This window comes from Pelophylax lessonae (genome assembly GCF_965119305.1).
Source record: "Pelophylax lessonae genome assembly, chromosome: 6".
Lineage (NCBI taxonomy): Eukaryota > Metazoa > Chordata > Amphibia > Anura > Ranidae > Pelophylax > Pelophylax lessonae.
Genome location: NC_138773.1, coordinates 22,378,656 through 22,400,497, shown reverse-complemented (window position 1 = coordinate 22,400,497; position 21,842 = coordinate 22,378,656). Strand labels below are relative to the sequence as shown.

At 45.9% G+C, this 21,842-nt stretch overlaps 1 protein-coding gene across 1 annotated transcript; it reads left to right on the top strand.

Moving 5' to 3' along the window:
* Positions 1 to 3,018: 3,018 nt before the first annotated feature.
* Positions 3,019 to 21,502, top strand: LOC309557325 (microfibril-associated glycoprotein 4-like). The gene is made up of 6 exons (XM_082259992.1): positions 3,019 to 3,034; positions 7,147 to 7,225; positions 10,666 to 10,829; positions 14,278 to 14,374; positions 16,859 to 17,053; positions 21,136 to 21,502. Exons 1-6 carry the CDS (start codon positions 3,029 to 3,031, stop codon positions 21,384 to 21,386), a joined length of 792 nt encoding a protein of 263 aa, XP_082116118.1. The 5' UTR covers positions 3,019 to 3,028; the 3' UTR covers positions 21,387 to 21,502.
* The last annotated feature ends 340 nt before the right edge of the window (positions 21,503 to 21,842 follow it).

Here is a 21,842-nt window from a genome sequence, read left to right as displayed (position 1 = left end):
CTCAGTCCTCAGCCCATGTGTGTTATCTCCTCAGTGCTCATTCCTCAACCCATGTGTGTTATCTCTTCAGTGCTCAGTCCTCAGCCCATGTGTGTTATCTCCTCAGAGCTCAGTCCTCAGTCCATGTGTGTTATCTCCTCAGTGCTCAGTCCTCAGCCCATGTGTGTAATCTCTTCAGTGCTCAGTCCTCAGCCCATGTGTGTTATCTCTTCAGTGATCAGTCCTCAGCCCATGTGTGTTATCTCTTCAGAGCTCAGTCCTCAACCCATGTGTGTTATCTCCTCAGAGCTCAGTCCTCAGCCCATGTGTGTTACCTCCTCAGAGCTCAGTCCTCAGCCCATGTGTGTTATCTCCTCAGAGCTCAGTCCTCAGCCCATGTGTGTTACCTCCTCAGAGCTCAGTCCTCAGCCCATGTGTGTTACCTCCTCAGAGCTCAGTCCTCAGCCCATGTGTGTTATCTCCTCAGCGCTCAGTCCTCAGCCCATGTGTTTTATCTCCTCAGCGCTCAGTCCTTAGCCCATGTGTGTTATCTCCTCAGAACTCTGGCCTTAGCCCATGTGTGTTATCTCTTCAGTGCTCAGTCCTTAGCCCATGTGTGTTATCTCCTCAGCGCTCAGTCCTCAGCCCATGTGCGTTATCTCCTCAGCGCTCAGTCCTTGGCCCATGTGTGTTATCTCCTCAGAACTCTGGCCTTAGCCCATGTGTGTTATCTCCTTTAGAGCTCAGTCCTCAGCCCATGTGTGTTATCTCCTCAGAACTCTGGCCTTAGCCCATGTGTGTTATCTCCTTTAGAGCTCAGTCCTCAGCCCATGTGTGTTATCTCCTCAGAGCTCAGTCCTCAGCCCATGTGTGTTATCTCCTCAGAGCTCAGTCCTCAACCCATGTGTGTTATCTCCTCAGAGCTCAGTCCTCAGCCCATGTGTGTTACCTCCTCAGAGCTCAGTCCTCAGCCCATGTGTGTTATCTCCTCAGAGCTCAGTCCTCAGCCCATGTGTGTTATCTCCTCAGAGCTCAGTCCTCAGCCCATGTGTGTTATCTCTTCAGAGCTCAGTCCGTAGTCCATGTGTGTTATCTCCTTTAGAGCTCAGTCCTCAGCCCATGTGTGTTATCTCCTCAGAGCTCAGTCCTCAGCCCATGTGTGTTATCTCCTCATAGCTCAGTCCTCAGCCCATGTGTGTTATCTCTTCAGCACTCAGTCCTCAGCCCATGTGTGTTATCTCCTCAGCACTCAGTCCTCAGCCCATGTATGTTATCTCCTCAGTGTTCAGTCCCCGGTTAATGTACATTAACCCCCAGCACCCTGTACTCCACCTATGTACTTTATTATCTAAGCACCTAGTCTGCTTGTTTTGTGTGGTAACCCTTTCAGTGGCCAGACCCCAGCAAATGTGTAATAACTCATCAGCACCCTTCAGTCTTCAACACATGTGGGACAATCTCTAACATTTATTCCATGCACCACACCAAATATTAGTCCCACCTCCACTGCTACTGGCCCAATTATTATCTCAATTCTCCATATATTTGGACATGTGGCCTATCAGAGAGGTAAAGCGAGAAAATGTCATAAGCACACCAGCACATGGATCTTCAGAATGGATCCAAACTTTTTTCAGTGATCACATTGTTGCAGCAGAAGCAAGGTTTGAGAGCCCTGCTGCTCCCCTACATCAGGCATGTGATGGTCACGTGCCTGATGAAGGGGTCCTACGAGGCTCCGATATGTTGCTTCTACGGCAACAATGTGATTTTTGAATAAAGTTTTGGACCCATTCTGGAGATCCATGGTGTGCTGGTGACATTTTCTTGCTCGGATTATCTATGGTTTTGACCGGTGATCACTGCAGCATCCACTTACATACACAGCCATTTCTACAGGAACGTGTACATTGGGAATAGTTCATTGCTATCAGTGAGGTAGATGCAGTCTATACACATTTGTTGCAGTCTTATTGTACAAACTCCCCATAATCTCCTTTACATTTTCCAACAACGATGGAGTCCAAGAACCTGCAGCCTACCCAAATATTTTCAATGGGTACATACTAGGGATCGACCGATTAAAGGCAAAACCGATATATTGGGGGCCGATAAGCACTTTCCCCGATATATTGGAATTGGCCCCTGAGGTTACTGATATTGCCGATATTTTGGTAAAGTGCTTGTACTGCAATGATGCCTGCAGCTAGAGGCATCACCCCGGTACCAGCGTCCATAGCCGACGGTCGACTTTTTTGTAATGAAAACCGGTGCAGCTGAGAGGCCGCTCGGCTGTCATTACAAGGAGCAGGAGGGGATGTCACCCCCCCCCCCCTCCCGCCACCTTACGCAGCTCGCCCGGGTCTCCTGTCCCACCGGGAGACCTGGGCAACCAGCCTGCATGGCCACCGAAGAGAAGACCCGATCAAAGCTGCATTCAGCTCTGATCGGGTCTCCATGTAAAAAACCCAGAAGTGAGGTCATGACATCACTTCCGAGTATTCGGCGCCAAATTAAAAACAATTTCAGCATTCAAAACAGCCAAACTTGGCGTTTTGAATGCTTTTAAGTGCAGAGGAGGGGTTTGGGGTCTTTTAGACCCCCAGATCCCTCCACAAGAGTACCTGCCAAGTAAAAAAAAAAATGTACTAAAATATCGGCCAATATCGGCTGATACCGATATGCGATGACCAAAATATTATTATATAAAATATTGGTCGATCACTAGTCAATATGCATGGAGGAAGACCCTCATACTGTGTAGCTGCCAGTATTTCTAAAGTGTGGAGAAGTCCAGATTATGTAACATGCTGCACAGTGTACAGAATGCTGGGAAATCCATGCCCAGGTGAAGGTTCAGCTACGTTTCCAGTATTGCAGCAGTATAGATAACTGTTGGTGTTCTCTCTAATATTTGTTTTTGGCTCAGATGATGAAATCCTTCTAACAATGGGGTGATTAAGCAATTCCCTTGTGTAGACGGATTATATAAACATCCCCCCCACATTCAGAACCACTATGGAGGACTGAACCACTGGGAGGACGAACAATGCAGGTGAGTACAAGAGCCTGCTACATGTTTGAGTCACAGGACGGGCTGAGCACAATTAGAAATCCTTGGGTTAGTAATTCACTTATTATGAGTTTCAATTGTCTCTGTAGCTGTTTGAATGGCGTTTAATTCCATCTCCAGAAAATACATTTAAAGCAAGCTTGTATTGCTATATGTAGGTTATCAGGTCAGACCATTGCAGGGATATTATCCCACAGAACTCCAATGCCTATTATATGGTGTGTGCCTAGACCAGGGGCAGAGTTGTATAAAGTACTCAAAACCCATACTTGAGTAAAAGTACAAGTGCTCGATCAAAAAGTGACTTGAGTAGAAGTACTAAAGTATTCAACATTTTTTGTACTTAAGTATTGAAAGTAGTTTTTTTTAAAGTTTTGCTACTCAAGTACTGAAAGTAAAAGTACCAGTAGTTTTGAAAACAAAAATTGCTACTCAAGTACTGAAAGTAAAAGTACAAGTACTGTGTTATGTAGTTATTAAAGAAAGAAGTCAAAAGTTTGAACATCATATTGTTTTTTATTATTTCAAATGCAGCTTTTATTTATACATACAGTAGCATTTATTTTCGTATGCGCTGATAATACACATGTTTTGAGCTTCATGAAACCTGCCATCTACTGTTCTGGCAGTGGTAATTTTTATAATAGTAACGAGTAACTATGCAGCACAAAAAAAAAAAAAAAATATCGGAGTAGAAGTATTGAAATCATCGAAAAAATGTAGTGAAGTAAAAGTGGAAGTAGGAGAAAAAAATTCTACTCTAGGAAAGTACAGATATCGCCTTTCTGTACTTAAGTACAGTAGTGAAGTAGTTCTACTTAGTTACTATACATCTCTGACCAGGGGGTCTTCCAACTATGGCCCTCCAGCTGTTCAGGAACTACAATTCCCATCATGCCTAGCCATGTCTGTGAATGTCAAAGTTTTACAACACCTCATAGGATGTGTAGTTCCACAACAGCTGGGGGGGCGTAGTTTGAGGATCCCTGGCCTAGACAATCCAACGATGGGAATCCAACCCTCATTTAATGAAGACCCTGTTAAAGGGACACTAGGGGTTGGCGGGAAGGGATTTAATTATAACTAAAGTTGAGTTGAGAGGGATTAAAAACCCCATCAGATTTTTACTGCTGTCTGTGTCCCCGTTAGGGAGATTCACCTTCTCTATTTGTACAGTAGTCTGGTATCACTGAGAATGAAAGTAAAAGAAAATCCCAAACAAAGAAAATAATCTGTGTTGTGATCTAAAATCAGTGCTTAACCACTTGCCAAAGGCCGGCCACAGATATACTGCGGCAGCCTGGTTTGGCTGCGCGAATCGCCGTACCTGTACAGCAGGTCATGGGAGCGGCTCGCGGGAACACTCCTGGGGGCGCGCACGCACCACCGGAGGCATGTGCCCGCCCCCATTTGGCAGCGGGGATGCCGATCCATGGGGCCGGCGGCCGTGATTGCTGCCGGGCACCTGCGATCGCTCCCCATGAAGAGAGAACGACGGTCTGCTTTTGTAAACACAGCAGACCGTTGTTCTCTCTGGAGTGAACATTTAGGATCACAGGTCTCTGTGTTAATTCCACAAGTCCCTCCCCCATACAGTTAGAAAACACTGCCCTAGGCTCACACTTAACCCTTTGATCACCCCTGGGTTAACCCCTTCCCTGCCAGTGTCATTATTACAGTAACAGTGCATATTTTTAGCACTGATTACTGTAGTAATGTCACTGGTACCCCCCAAAAATTTCAGTTAGGGGTCAGATCTGTCCACTGCAATGTCGCAGTCCCGCTTAAAAATCACTGATTGCCGACATTACTAGTAAAAAAAAGAAAATAAATAAAAATGACATAAATCTTTCCCCTTGTTTAGAAGCGATAACTTTTGCGCAAACCAATCAAAATACGCTTATTGGGATTTTTTTTTTTACCAAAAATATGTAGTAGAATACAAATTAGCCTAAAAGGCTAAAAGGCTAATTTGGGGAATGTTATATAGCAGAAAGTGAAAAAATATATATATTTTTTTTCTTTTTTTCAGAATTGTCGCGTTTTTTTCGTTTATAGCACAAAAAATAAAAATCGCAGAGGTGATTAGTCTATCTGTCCATGTATATATGCCGTTTTAAGGCTTGACATGTTGGATATCTATTTACTTGGCACAACCTCATCTTTTATATGTTTAAGAAAAATTAGGTAATAGACTATGTTTTTGTGCACTAAAATTACCTTCAGTGTATTTTATTTTTTTTTTACCAAAAATCTGGGTTTGACTAACCACTGTGCTTATGTTATTTGACCTAAAATTGAGTTGCTCACTGTATTCATTGCAGCTTCTGCCAGCAACTGGGGTGGGCTGGGTGGGCTCAGGGTGCAGTGCTCTGCGCCCCGAGCCCACCCTTTTTTGAAGCCTATTAGAGCCTCTGGCTTAAAAAAAAAAAAAAAAAATCCCTGATTGGAATTCATGCATCCGGCGCCCTGCATGTAGATTAGGGGCCAGACGCATTGATAGGGGGGGGCGGCGTCCCTGCGCTCCCAATGGACGGGCCGTGACTGGACTGTTGAGAGATCTTAGATACTTTTGGGCTGCTGCCATCCCTCTTTTGCCAGAGAGTCAGGTGTGTGTTTGCTAAAGGGGGGCATTGGCTGGTGTCCAGAAGAGCTTAGAATATCTAGTTCTCTGTTAAGGGACTCTGCTCTTGCTGCTCTAAAGCAGGGATCTCCAAACTATGGCCCTCCAGCTGTTGCTGAACTACATGTCCCATGGGGCATTGTAAAATGCTGACATTCACAGACATGACAAGGCATGGTGGGAATTATAGCTCCTGAACAACTTGAGGGCAATGGTTTAGAGACCCCTGCAAAGGAAGAAGCTTGTGTGCTGGCAACTGCTTCTACTACAAGCCAAGTCCATGATCTGCTACAGTATACGTAAGAACTTCTGCTTCAGCTTTTCACACCTTTCACTGTCCTCAATTTGTACATAGTTTCTGTTTTTTGGAGTATCCAATTCAATTCCCTAAACCTTATCCAAGTTCTTCAAAAATAAAAACAACGAAAACACACCTAGACTGGTTTTTGAGGAAAAGTGTGGCTGAGATTGTGTGCCTGGCTGTGGGGCAATACACTGGGAAAGAACCTGGGGATTGGGGAATAGGGATGATCGAACGGTTGGGTGTTCGAAATTCTGCCGAATTCCGAACTTTTTGTGGTAAAAGTTCGGAATTCGGCCACCAGAACCGCCCAAAATGCAATGGGACAGGAACTGGGCTTTAAAAGCCCATGATTGGCCCAGAAACATCAGTAAAATGTGATTGGAGTGACTACGGGGTCCAGAGGCCAATCAGGAGTGAATACGCCCCCCATACACCCCCCAGTATATAACATAGCCCCGCCAAAACTCTAGCACTGTGATACAGGGGCTGTGGAAGAGAGTGGAAGCATTTGTGTTGCTCCAGTGTCATTTTGCAATTATTAGTGTGAGAAAAGGGATATGCAGGGTAGTTAGGGTACTATATACCACTATAGTTAGATTCAATAATCTAGTTTTTGTAGGGATAGCTTTAAGTGTCAGGGTGACCGTACTGTAGTTTAGGGTGCCCCGACTCTGCCATGTCAGGGTGACAGTAGTGTAGTTTAGGTGACCTGACTCTGCCATGTCAGGGTGACTGAACTCTGCCATGTCAGGGTGACCGAACTCTGCCATGTCAGGGTGACCCCACAATGCAGATTCTGGGTTAGGGGTATACATATATATATATCAAAAATGACAATTTTTAAGAACTTTTTTTTTGCCTGATTCATAGTCCCTGGGGCATGACCCAGAACCCTAGGCACTTTTTAGGGGCATTTATTGGGTTTTAGGGCTTCAAAATGGTGTGTTTTGATTCCAGAAGTTCGGGTCCCTTTGATTTCATTGGGGTTCTGGAATCCAAACCGAACTTTCGGGAAATTTGGGTGTTCTGGTGGAACCGAACTTTTCAAAAGTTCGATCATCCCTATTGGGGAATATTCCAGTGGCTCTACGGGAGTGAACGCTACAATTATATCCAGAGATACAACTACTGTAAAAGGTCACTAACCATTCTTCCTTCATCACTCAGTCCCTGTCTGTGGACCTGGCCTGGCTCCTGTTGTTCTGCTCGGCTCCTGTTTTTGCAGCACCTCTCAACCAGAATCGGAGTGAGTAAAAATGTCCTCTCTTGTCTCCTCTCCTGATCAGTTATAAAAATGTAAAATATTACTTTCTGCACTGGTGTATAATAACTCCATGAGTGTGTGTTAGTGTTATTATTGGCTTTGGTATTTTGAATGTCTGAAAGGTGGAAGAATTAGTGAAAAAGGGACGTAAAGTGGAACTTTTCACATAATAACTTGATAAAAAATAATGTTTTTTAGCAAGAAACATGCATTTCATATTAATAACCAATAATGCTACCAAAATTATTGTGTGCTGTAAATTGCATTGTTCCTGTTTCTTCTTTTCTGGAGGCTGCCATTTTGCTAAAACCCAGAGCCCTGAACAGCAGTAAATCTTTAGGCTATCAGCAGATTGGTCTTTATTAGTTCTAATTTTCGACACAATGCCAGAAATGGAGAGCAACTGAGCATGTGCAGAGCAGGGTTTGACAGTGTATAACTGGATTTTAAACAGCATTGGCACTCATTTTTAATGTTTTACATAGCTATACCTTCCACTCTAAGTCCAAACCAGTATCATACACCCATGGCTAAGGTGGGCTGCCCCTGTGAGGTAAAGCCCATGTCCAAGAAGAGGTCAGGTAAGCAGTAAAGTGCTGTACCATTCCCCCTTGCCTGAAGTTGGGCCTCCCCTGTGTAGTGAGGCCTGGGTCAAAGTATGGGTCAACTAAGGTGTAAAGTGTTGAAATCTTCTTCCTTGGCTAAAGTTGAGCACCCTTCTTTTTGAAGTGAGGTCTGGGTCTAAGAAGAAGTCAGCCAAATGGTAAAGTCATGATCTGTGCTCCCTTGACTGAGGTTGCCCTCCCCCCTTGTGATGAACGGGCGATTTAGGCAGGTGTAGGCTACGTTCTCCGCTGTAGGGGGTGTTCTTCCACAATGGCACTGCAGTTGGAGAGGAAGTCAAAAAGAACAGGGTTTTTCTATGGTTTCTTGGATCACTGGGAAAGCTATCTCATTGGAAGCTGCAGCCCCATGTGACACTGGCAGCCATCTTGGGTCAGGCAGAGCCTTTTTAAGGCACTGAATCCCAGGTTTGGAGCGCATTTTGCGAGTTGGTAGAGTAGGGAAAGGCAACCCTTCCCGGTAGGGACAGAACTAGTAGGAAGGAAAGGTTTCTGATGAGGGAAAGCATAGGATTCACAACGTCTCTGGACATCTGCCTGCTTGGGCACAAGACAGCCAGGCTGCATTCTACACTTTTCTACAGGTGCTATCAGTTTGGCTGAATCCTGCTCTCTACACTCTGTCAGAACTGTGAGTGTTCATGACCCACCTACAGCTGGGTCAAAGAAGGGGGTTAGCCAAGGGGTAAATTGATGTACCATTGTCAATTGGCCAAGGTTGGGCCAACGCATGAGGGGACGTCTAATCAAAGAAGTAGTCAGTCAAAGGGTAAAGTGCAGTACCATGTTCCCTTGGCTGAGGTTGCCTCCCTCGTTTAATGAGATCTGGGTCAAAGAAGGGGTCAATCAAGAGGAAAAGCGCTGTACCATATTCCCTTGGCTAAGGTTGGGTCCCCCTGTGAAGTGAGGCCCAGCTCAAAAAAAGGAGTCAACCAAGGGGTACAGTCCTGTACTGTACTCCCTTAGCTGAGGTTGGCCCCAAGTGGAAGTTCAGTCAAAAGCTAAGGCTAAACCAATTCCCACCCCCATTCTAAACCTATTCTATCTAGCCTTGTAAAGAAAAGATGTGCATACTTACCTATTCTGAAACTGGTCTGGTCCCATGATCTTAAGGATGGGAGGCTGACAACGGATGCCCCATAGGTGACCTCATCTCCCACTCATTTGCAGCCATTGTTGGCACTCATTCTTCTACACAGAAGCCACAGTTGACTAGATCATGTGGCTGGACCAGATTGGCTTTAAAATAGGTAAGTATACAGATCTTTTCTTTACAGGGTTAGATAGAATAGGCTTAGAATGGGGGTGGGAGTAGGTTTAGCCTTAGTTAGCTTTTGACTTAACTTCCACTTTAAATGAGAACTGGGCCAAAGAAGCGGTCATCCAAGGGGTAAATTGCTATACCAGGTTCCCTTGGCTTGAGGTTGGACCCCTTTGGGAAAATAGGTCTAGGTCCAAGATGGGGTCAGCCATGAGGTAAAGTGCTGTACTGTGCTCCCTTGGCTGATATTTGCCCCCTCCACCATTTTCATAGGGTTGGGCCTCTATTAAAAAGCCTTTTCTATAAGGCCTGGCAATAACATATTACTGGTCCTCTCTATCACATGTGATATTATTTTAGGTTGTAGACCCTAATGCTGAGTTCCAGGAATTGATTTTTCTTTTTGCATGGTAACATTGGTCCAGCTTGGACCAAAGTTAGTATGCAAATACCATACCTGTGGGACTGCTGTGGAAGAGGAGAATCACCGTAGTAATCACCATGTAAGGTAAACCGGATTTCCTCCACCAGAAAGCCAGTACGGACTTTCGCTCACACCCGTGCACATTGCATACCTGCACTCACCAATTAGCACTTGGCTCCCAGTGGCCTATTTAAACTGCTCTAGTACTGTGAGCAGTTGCTGAATGGTCTTCAGCTTGTTCCCGTGGTTCTGAGACCTGATCTGTTGTTACTTCTCACCTGTGTATTGCCTGCCTTTGGACTTTGCCTCTGCCCGTGCTCCTGCTCTGTTGCTTACTACCCTGACCTTGGCTTGCTTAAATGGATCTGATCTGCCTGCTTACCCTGTACTGCGCTGCCTGGCTGTTATCGACCTTGGCTTATCTTCTGGACTTGCTTGCTTGCTGATTCGGTACCTCACTGCCCGGTTTCCGCTGGCTACTGCTCCCACGCTCTGGTGCCAAGCTGCCACTGCACCCTGTTCCAAGGACTGTGACTACCAGCTGTACCCACCTACGGAGTGAACACCACCAGCTAGCCACTACGGCACTCGTGCCACTCCTTGCCTTTCACTCTCTGTTCCCACCTTCAGGAGTGTCAGGCAGGACTTGCCTTACACTCTCTGTTCCCACCTTCAGGAGTGTCAGGTGGGAGGAGCAAGAGAGGCCTCCACAATATTCCAGTCTTCACCAGGTACATGATACACCACTACTACAGCGATCACTGCTGTCTTCTGGGTACCATGCTGAGCAGTTCCCCTCCCCTGCCACAGAATGAAAATAAGGAGTTGCTTGCTTGCCATTATTCTTATTTATTGCAAGATGTTTTCTAATTGGGCAAGGTTGAGAGGCGGGGCAGTGACATCACAGTCTCCACCTCGTCGAATCAGAGAATGCTTTTCATTTATTGAGAAAAATGGGACTAATACAGTGATTTCCAGCTTCCGTGGGGATCCAACAGGTATGGCACATACTGATATTGGTCCAAGCTAAACCAATTAAACAATCCAAACAATGCAACATCTGGAATTCAGCTTTAAGGAAACATAACTCATACTCTATATTTTGTACTTACAGTTAAAACTTGTGAACCATACCACACCAGCCAACCTCTGGACTGCAAGGATGTGTATGAGAGTGGTATGACCTCGGATGGAGTATATTTGATATACCCCAAAGGATGTTATTCAATTCCAGTCCCAGTGTACTGCGACATGACCACTCCAAAGGGACCATGGACAGTAAGTAATGGGAGCGAAACAGTTGTGTTTATCAACCTTTTTTCAGTCAAGGCATCCTTTAAAAATTATGGACAATCTTGAGGCACCCCATTCTAAAATGTAAAAACTATTCTAATTGTTTTACATAATGCAGCAACATCCACACGTAGGACACCCAACATTAGAGGGGATTTATTCTTCCAAAGCAAATACACTTTTGCAAACTGATACTGACTAGTATTCCAATGTTTCTCTTCTCCCTCAGTTTTTCTCCATCCCTCAGCTAATGTGACCCCAATGCTGATGGAGAGGGGCAGGGGAGGGACAAACAAGGATGTTATGCAGGCAACCAACATCCTCCTTGTCAACTGATGATGCCATTGGTCGTTAGGACGCCGGCAGCTAGAAGAGTGTAAGGTTGCACAGTGAAAACCTGTGGCTTTGTGTAACTAAAAGGAAGTCTTTATCCATACGCCAGTTTGTATTCAATTTTTGGGCAATTTTTAGGCATTTTGCCAAGGCACCCCTGAAGAAACCTCAAGGCACCCCAGGGTCCCTGGGCACCCTGGTTGAAAAAGGCTGGTGTAGAGATCCATATTGCACTTATCCTATGACCCCCCCCCCCCCCCTAACAGTAGAGTATCTAGCATATCTGGGGGAAAACCATTTTCTTAACCCCCCCCCCCCCCCCATACATTGAAAGAATTTATGCAGAGATATCTACTTAGCATATTGATCTGCTTGACTCAGAGAGAACTTCTCCTGCATAGTAAGGGTGGCCATACATTATTCTTTTTTGTTTTCATTCAATCTGCATGTTGAATGAAAAAAAATGACCCAATTCCACAACCCACACATGTTAATGGGGGGTAATCACTTCCGCTGTGCTTTTGTGTTCTGATGCCAGTTGACTATTGGCTGATGTAGACATGACCAAACACATTGGTTGGCATTTTTCTTGAGCCATGAATGATTTGGGTTTGGGGTTTTTAGATATATGGCGGCAAGGTGGCTTTCCTGTGCAAAATCACGTACAGGTACGTGATTTTGCAATTCTGGGTCTGTGATTGGACACAGTGGGAGCCTATCAGCGGGTCCGGCGGATTCGATGTCCGCCGGGCCCCGCTGATCGTTCCCAAGAGAGGCAGAATGGCAGTCTGCTAGGTAAACAAGGCAGATCGCCGTTCTGTTAGTAGGGGAGGTAGAGATCCTGTGTCTCTGCTAAGCAGGAACACGGATCTCTGTCTTCTCACAGTTAAAGCACCTCCCCCAAAGTTAGAAAGCACTCCCTAGGAACACATTTAACCCTTTGATTGCCCTTGATGTTAACCCCTTCTCTACCAGTGTCATTAGTACAGGGACAGTGCATATTTTTAGCACTGATCACTATATTATTGTGACTGGTCTCCAAAAAGTGTCAAAAGTGTCACTTATGGCACTTTTCCACTGCAAGTACCGGCTCGGCTCCACTCTGCCCTGCTTGGCCCAGCTCGGCTCAGTTTGCTTTTCCACTGCATGGTACGAGACGGCACGTTTCAGCACTGTATAGGCTCTACTCGGCTCGGTTTGCTTTTCCACTGTTGTAGTACTTAGTAGTAAGTGGGTGGGATTACAATGATTCTCTGACCAATCAGTGGCTAGTAGTGACAAACAATCAATGCTGCATGCAAAGGATTGTGGGATGTGGTATCGGTACGGCCCGCTTGGAACCCCAACTGAGGTGGTACTGTTTAAGCGAGCCGTACTGACGCCGTACCATGTAGTGGAAATACGCCGCTGTAGCAAACCGTACCGAACCGTTCTAACCCGTACCATGTGGTACCATGCAGTGGAAAAGTGCCAAACCGAGCCGTACCATGCAGTGGAAAAGCGACATTAGTGTCCGAATTGTCTGCCGCATTGTCATTGATCGCCACCTCCACTAGTAAAAAAAAAAAAAAAAAATTCCATAAAAATATCCTATAGTTTGCAGATGCCATAACTTTCAATATACTGGATTTTTTTTTTTTTTTTTTTAGCAAAAACGTAGCAGAATACACATTGACGTAAATTTAAAAGATTTTTTTTTTTTATTGGATATGTTTTATAGCAGAAAGTAAATAATATTGTACTTTTTTCAAAATTGTCGGCCTTTTTTTTTGTTTATAGTGCAAAAAATAAAAATCGCACAGGTGATCAAATACCACCAAAAGAAAGCTCTATTTGTGGGAAAAATAGGATGTCAATTTTTTTTTTTTTTTTGGGGATACACTGTCGCACGACCGCGCAACTGTCAGTTAAAATAACGCAGTGCTGTATTGCAAAAAATGGCCTGGTCATGAAGGGGGGGGGGGGGTAAACCTTCCGGAGCTGAAGTGGTTAAAGCAATTGTAAAGGTAAAATTAAAAAAAAGTAAATAAATAAATAACAAGCATGTTATACTTATCTGCTCTGTGTAATGGTTTTGCAAAGAGCAGCCCCGATCCTCCTCTTCTGGGGTCCCCCGCCTGCGCTCCTGGCTCCTCCCCCCTGCTGAGTGCCCCCATAGCAAGCAGCTTTCTATGGGGGCACTCATGTATGCTTGATTCCATTGACACACATAGTACAGCTCGGCCCTTCCCCCGCTCCCTCCTCGATGGCTGTGACTGCTCTTGTGCACAGCAGTGGATTGCCATTGGTCTCAGGTAAGTATAAGGGGAGGCTGTGCGGGGGAGCTGCACACAAAAGGTTTTTTACCCTAATGCGGGGGCGTAACTACAGGGGTTGCAGGAGTTGCAATTATAACCAGGGCCCGTGCTCCAGGGGGCCTGTGCGGCTCCCCTGTACACCTGGATAGGAGGGGGCGGCGGGGGCAGCATGTAGAAAAATCTGTGTCCCCTTTTTCCTTCTGTAGCTGCAGGAGGAAAATGGAGGAGATTGGTTCCTCTGTATGCTGCCCCCGCCACTACTCCTATCCAGTTCACTTGTGTTCTGCTTTCTCTGGGCCCCTGTGTGCTCCTCTGGCCCCCCCCACTGTGCTGCCCCCCCCCCGTCCGGGGGGCCCTTCATGGTTTCTTGCACGGGGCCCTGAAGGTTCTAGTTACGCCTCTGCCCTAATGTATAGAATGCATTAAGGTAAAAAAAAAACCTTCTGCCTTTACAACCACTTTACCTAAAACCATAGTTGCCAACATAAGAAAAAGCTTGTACGAGCTTTCCCGAGCCCAGCGGGCGTCAAAACAGCGCATGCACAGTTACGATGTCGGCCCGGCACCATTTTTTTTTTTTTATGGGCACCGGTTGCCCGTAACGGCGGGCATTTAAGGGCAGCCCAATGCAACACTGCTTTGCCGGGACTAGTCCCAGCAGAGTAAATTACCCGGGACGGGTCCTATTTGCCGGGACTGTCCAAGCAAAAACGGGACAGTTGGCAGCTATGCTAAAACCCGAATGCTCACGCCTAAAGATCAGCCGTGTAAAATAATCCAGTAATGTGATTCGTCTTCCCCAGGTCTTTCAGAAAAGGTTTGATGGAAGTGAGAATTTCTTTCGAGGCTGGGAGGACTACAAGTCTGGATTCGGACATGCCGACAAAGAGTATTGGTTGGGTAAGGCTTTCTTTTTCCACCCGTATTATTGGACGGTTCCATTATATATACACCTATATGTAGAGACATAATAAAAAAAAAAAACAAAGAAAAGATAAATTCTGCCTTTTTATATGGCAGGATTTCCATTTAAACTCCATTAAAACCCAAGAACATAAATGTACTGTATTGCAGCTAGAAGTGGTGGCTGCATTCATTTTCTAATTTTCTAATTTTCAGGCTATTCCCTGCCAGTAACACACATCCTGTTCTAGGGTGACAACACTCCCTTCTTAGAAGGAGCAGAGCAGTCACTATATACAAGAAATGTGTTAGGACTACAGAGCACCTACCTGTCTCCTCAAGTCCATAACATAGAGGGAGGAGTCCTGTAGCCCCCACAGATAGCTGGTAACAAATGCTAACTAATAACAGTGCAGCACAGGAAGTTATCAGCTGATTATATTTCTGGTGGGATCAACGGGACTTTTGTTGCCCTTATTGAACAGATAATAAAATGGTATATTTAAAGCTCCAGGAATTATCTGTATTGCATACTAACATTGGTCCAGCTGGGTCCAATGTATATGTGGCCGGTTTGCAGTGGAGCTGCACTATAATAGTAAGGACTGTACTCCAATCTGGAGAACCAAAGCCTTATTCAGAAAGTGATGCCATAATGGTTCTCCTTCAAAAAATCTTTACTTAACGTTATTACAGCCAACATGTTTCAGGTTTTAATACCTCCCCTTCTTCAGGGTTTTATATGTAGCGCTATCCCCGTAGGTGCCGCTTGAATATTGGTGCTCAAGCCTCCCACTAATTAATCCACAGCCAGTTACAGGATATTTACACACAGCCAGGTGCACACACTCTTCCGCTCGTTGTCTTCAATGACCAGTCCGGGGGATTTGTTTTATTTGGAGAACTTGGATAGGAGAAGGAAATTAGTAGGATACTCCAGATTAACTTTTCACAGGTGAGGACAACTTTCACAATGTAGAACAATGTAAGAACTGTGTAGCTGATCATCAACCAGACCATGCAGTAGCTGTACAGAATGAACAAGTTCCTTTTGTAGCTTAACCACTTGCCGACCGCCGCAAGTACATATACTGCGGCGGTCAGCCCCCCCTGGGCAAAGTGACGTATAGGTACGTCACTAGTCACGAGCCAATAGGGGGTGAGCGCACGCCGCCCGAGGCGCGCTCCCGCCCCCGCTCGTTTACTGCCATCCCATCGCGAGTGACTGGCGGCTCCGATGTCCGCCGGCCACTTGTGATCTCCCGCTGGAGAGGGAGAAAGGCAGGCGGCTGATGTAAACAAAGCCGTCTGTTATTCTCCCTGGTGTAACTGCAGAGATCATACGATGTTAGTAAACGCAATAACTTTTGCGCAAACCAATCAAAATACGCTTATTGGGATTTTTTTCACCAAAAATATGTAGCAGAAAACAAATTGGCCTAAAATGTTAAAAATGTTGATTTTTAAATTTTTTTGGGGGGAATTTCATACAAAAAAATGGGAAAAATATTGTTATTTTTTCAAAATTGTCGCTCTTTTTTTGTTTATAGCGCAAAAAGTAAAAATCGCACAGGTGATCAAATACCACCAAAAGAAAGCTCTGTTTGTGGGAAAAAAAGGACGTCCATTTCATTTGGGTACAGCGTCGTATGTGCAATTGTCCATTAAAGTCACGCAGTGCCGAATTGCAAAATAGGCCCTGGTCTTTGAGCAGCAAAAATCCTCCGGGGCTTAAGTGGTTAAGGAACTCAGTGAACTTTGCCTCTTCAAGAAACTAGCCAGTGTCCCCTTTACCTTGCACCCAGTAACTGACTTCCAGCACCCAGAGGGGGATCTAACAGCACAAGTCCCAGGGATCCCTTGTGGGGAGTCTGTACTCACAAGGCTCCTGAAGCACCATTGGCAACCTTCCTCAGTAGTACCAGAAAGGATCCGCGGACATCCTCCCTCAGTCAGCTCTCACAAAAACCATGGGTTGCAGCTTCAGTGGTTAAGGCCCTCGGGTCAACCACCTGAGGCCGCATGGCAGCCTGTGCTGAGGAGGGGCAGCAGCCTAGCTCTCTCTAGAGGAAGACCCAGAGCCTATGTGCTCATCAGATATAATTACAGTCACCCAGCATGCCTTAGGACACATCCCCTTCTAATTGGCCAGGGATGTATAGACATCCATACTGTCATCTGCAAGGTTTCCACCCACTGTCCAGTACATCCAATAGCTACCAGACCAGTGGGAAATTTTAAAGACAGCATGGGCAGCTCCAGAACACACTGAGCAGACTCTACCAATCAATCACAGCTCTCTGTTAAGCAGACAGCACATCAATTTGCCTAGATTACTCACTGTGCCGAAAAACCAAAAACTATATACACTGACTCTAGCACCTACCTAGGAGGGCGCTACATATATATGTGAATGTAAATTACTGGTGTAAATCAATAACCATGGATTGGTGTAGATGTGGAACCTTTTTTCTGGCACAGGTCTGGAGAACATCTACCACCTCACCCTGCAGAGGTCCTACCGCCTGCGCATCGACCTGACAGATTTTGACAATGACTCCCGTTTTGTGATATACAATAAATTTTCCCTCTCTCTGCATGCCATTTCTGCTGAGGAAGACAACTACAAGCTGTATATTGATGAGTTTGAGGAAGGAGATCCATCCAGACCGGCTGGTGAGGAACCAAAGCAGGATTATAGATGGATGATTACTTCTGTTGTTGGAGCAGAGGGTGGAAGGATGGATGGAGGAAAAACAGAAGGGGGAGGGAGGGATGGATTGAAAGAAAATATTGTAGATGGATGGATGGATGGATGGATGAATAGATTAAGGGAGGGATGAATGGATGGATGAATAGAAGGAAAATTGAAAGATGGATAGAAGACGATGGAGCTGAATAAATAAATGGATGGAAAATGGACAAAATGATGGATGGAAGGAAAGAATGAACTGATGGAAAATGAAGGAAAGGATGAATGGATCAATGGCATGGGTGAAGAGCAGAATTGATGGAAAGAAAATGGATGGATGGATGGAAAATAAATCAAAGGATGGATGGAGAGAGGAATAGATGGAAAGAAAATGGATGGATGGATAGATGGATGCATGGATGACTAGAAGGATGGGTGGAAAGAAGATGGATGGGATGGATGGATGAAAGGAAAGAATACGAGGATGGAAAATTAATGAAAGGTTAAATGAATGGATGGTATAGATGGACAAATGGACAGAAGAATATATGTAAAGAAAATGGATGAAAAGGGTGGGTGGATGCAAGGAAGGAAGGAAGTATAGCACTACCCCCGTAGGAGCTGCTGGATAGGATGGGTCCTCTGTTTAACCTTCTCAAGAACCTCAGCCCCTCTGACACACCAGGTTGAGTGTATAAACATACAATATCACAGTAAATCAATGTCATTAATATTTGGTACCCATTAGCAGTGTTATATCAATGAAAACAGGCACCAAACCAGGAAGTAAAAGCAAACTTAATATATTGTCACCCAATATGGTTGATAATTAGGAAAGCATAAAATAAATTACAATGGTAATAAAACAATTGAGCATACAAAGTGGATAACAGTAAGGACTAGGCATAAGATATTATTTGGAGAACAGATTAGCATAAACAGTGGAAAGGCCACCTCAAGTGGAGCAGTGAGCAGCAGTAAAGTTTGGAGCTATACTGCCAGATCACATTTATGGCTAGCCCTAGACCGGCTGGGTATGCACTGTCCAAAAGAAAAGGAGGAATGGTAGTGGAGGGGGCAGGGAAACAAAGGGGGGGGGGCTGCAGAATAATTATTACGGGTGGGGCAGTCCTTTGAGATGTTCTTCTGCCAGCTAACGTTGGGGCCCTTTAACCACTTCTGGACCGCCCACCGCATATATATATATATATATATATATATATGTACTTGATTTTGTGCAGGGGCTCTCAAGGGCACGTGCGTGCCGCCGGAGCACCCGCTCCCGCTATGATCAGACGCAGCCGGAGCCAATCAGCAGGACCACCCACGATCGTGCAGGGGAATGACATGTTTTGTCACAGAGGCAGAGAGAGATCTTGTGTTTCAGCTAAGCTGAAACACAGATCTTCCTTTTCCTCTAGACCAGGCGTCTTCCAACTATGGCCCTGCAGTTGTTCAGGAACTACAATTCCCATCATGTCTAGTCATGTCTGTAAATATCAGAGTTTTACAATGCCTCATGGGATGTGTAGTTCCGCAAAAGCTGGAGGGCCATAGTTTGAGGATGCCTGGTCTAGCACATCCACTCCCCACACAGTTAGAAATCACTCCTTAGGAGCACACTTAACCCCTTGATCACCCGTGGCACTCCAGATGTTTTGGAACTACATTTCTCATGATGCTCAACTACACTGCAGCATGCATCAGCAATCAGCATCATGGGAAATGTAGTTCCAAAACATCTGGGGTGCCAAGGTTCACCATCACTGGTATAGGTGCAGTCTTGGTTTGGAATAAGTGCGATATAGAGTGAAGTATGGGTGCATTATGGATTGGGCACATTGGTGTCCTGCTCTCACTGGCTCAGTCATTGCTAGCAGTATCAGCAATGGGTGAACAGCCTTCTCACTGCGGTAACCTCTCAATGATGAAGGGGCCCCCTCAGTTTCTCCCCGCAACCCTCTGGTGATAAGCGGTGGGAGGCAGAGGGTGAGTGGATGCTCCAACCTCCCTTGCAGTGGGGTGCAGGTGCTGCGATGTGGGAAGTGCTGCACTGCCCCCTGGGTGTCCTCACTTCCAGTCTTAGGCTTGGATCTCCATTGGTAGTAAAGGTGAACCTTGGCACTCCAGATGTTTTGGAACTACATTTCTCATGATGCTCAACTACACTGCAGCGTGCATGAGCATCATGGGAAATGTAGTTCCGAAACATCTGGGGTGCCAAGGTTCGCCATCACTGGTATAGGTGCAGTCTTGGTTTGGATTAAGTGCTGTATAGAGTGCAGTAAGGGTGCGGTATAGGTTGGGCACACTTGGTGTCCTTCTCTCACTGGCTTAGTTATTGCTAGCGGTATCAGCAATGGGTGAACAGCCTTCTCACTGCGGTAACCTCTCACTGTTGAAGGGGCCCCCTCAGTTTCTCCCCGCAACCCTCTGGTGATCAGCGGTTGGAAGCAGAGGGTGAGTCGACGCTCCACTCTTCCTAGTAGTGAGGTGCTGCGATGTGGGAAGTGCTGCACTGCCCCCTGGGTGTCCTCACTCCCAGTCTCAGGCTTGGATCTCCATTGGTAGTGATGGCGAAACCTTGGAACTCCAGATGTTTTGGAACTACACTTCTCATGATGCTCAACTACACTGCAGCATGCGTGAGCATCATGGGAAATGTAGTTCCAAAACATCTGAGGTGCCAAGGTTCACCATCACTGGTATAGGTGCAGCCTTGGTTTGGAATAAGTGCGGTATAGAGTGAAGTATGGGTGCGGTTTGGTTTTTGCACATTGGTGTCCTGCTCTCACTGGCTCAGTCATTGCTAGCGGTATCAGCAATGGGTGAACAGGTAACCTCTCACTGTTGAAGGGGCCCCCTCAGTTTCTCCCTGCAAGCCTCTGATTATCAGCGGTGGGAAGCAGAGGGTGAGTTGACGCTCCACTCTTCCTAATGGTGAGGTGCAGGTGCTGCGATGTGGGAAATGCTGCACTGCCCCCTAAGTGTCCTCACTCCCAGTCTCAGGCTTGGATCTCCATTGGCAGGGATGTCGAAACCTTGGCACTCCAGATGTTTTGGAACTACATTTCTCATGATGCTCAACCACACTGCAGAGTGCATGAGCATCATGGGAAATGTAGTTCCAAAACATCTGGGGTGCCAAGGTTCGTCATCACTGGTATAGGTGCAGTCTTGGTTTAGAATAAGTGCTGTATAGAGTGAAGTAAGGGTGCGGTATGGATTGGGAACCCCTGGTGTCCTGCTCTCACTGGCTCAGTCATTGCTAGCAGTATCAGCAATGGGTGAACAGCCTTCTCACTGCGGTAACCTCTCACTGTTGAAGGGGCCCCCTCAGTTTCTCCCTGCAAGCCTCTGGTGATCAGCGGTGGGAAGCAGAGGGTGAGTCGACGCTCCACTCTTCCTAGCGGTGAGGTGCAGGTGCTGTGATGTGGGAGGTGCTGCACTGCCCCCTGGGTGTCCTCACTCCCAGTCTCAGGCTTGGATCTCCATTGGTAGTGATGGCGAAACCTTGGCACTCCAGATGTTTTGGAACTACATTTCTCATGATGCTCAACTAAACTGCAGCGTGCGTGAGCATCATGGGAAATGTAGTTCCAAAACAGAGTGGAGTAAGGGTGCGGTATGGATTGGGCACATTGGTGTCCTGCTCTCACTGGCTCAGTCATTGCTCGCAGTATCAGCAATGGGTGAACAGCCCTTTCACTGCGGTAACTTCTCACTGTTGAAGGGACCCCCTCAGTTTCTCCCCGCAACCCTCTGGTGATCAGCGGTGGGAAGCAGAGGGTGAGTGGACGCTCCACTCTTCCTAGCGGTGAGTTGCAGGTGCTGTGATGTGGGAAGTGCTGCACTGCCCCCTGGGTGTCCTCACTTCCAGTCTCAGGCTTTGATCTCCATTGGTATGGTAAATACCCAGACAGAGGTGTTCTCTCTCTACTCTCCTGGTTACTCTTTGGTCCTCTTCTGGTTACTCTTTGGTCCTCTTCTGGTTACTCTTTGGTCATACATCTGACAAATACTTAGGTAACAGAAATCTGATTTTTTTTTTTTTTTCTTTGAACAGGCAATTCTCTCTGGGCCCAAAAAGACATGAGTTTCTCCACCCACGACCACGACAGGGATAAGCATCCCCAAAACTGTGCCAGTATGTTCAAGGCGGGATCCTGGTACAATCACTGTCACAGCACCAACCTGAACGGTCTATACCTGGGAGGCCTAAATAAGCAATACGCCATTGGCATGACCTGGTCTTCATGGCGAGGACAGGAATACTCCCTGAAGAGCACCCAAATGAAGATAGCCGCCAATGTATGAATTGAAGATTGTTTGCACCTTCTCGGCACAGGAAAGGGTTCCTGAGAACTTTGCAATAGAAATAATATTAAGCGTGTCTCCACTCAAAAATAAAACTGTAATACATTGTAGATGTCCAGTCCTTGGACGTGGTGGCTGCATCAGTCTTCTTCTATTGGATTTTTCCCCCTTTATTTTTACCTTGTGATCCTTCCAGAAACACACTTCCTGTATGAGGGTGACAACACTCACTAACTGTATCAGTGGAGGGGAAGTTTTGTCACACTGGGGTGTGTTAGGCCTGTAGAATACCTCCCCCGTTCCTCATCTCCATTGCATAGAAGGGTGGTGTTCTTTAGTCCACATAGAGAGCAGGGAAACACATAACTGATAACAGTGCAGCACATTCAAAGAGTACAGCTGACAAGATTTCTGGCAGGATCAAAAATGTATTTTTTGTACTTATTGAACAGAAAG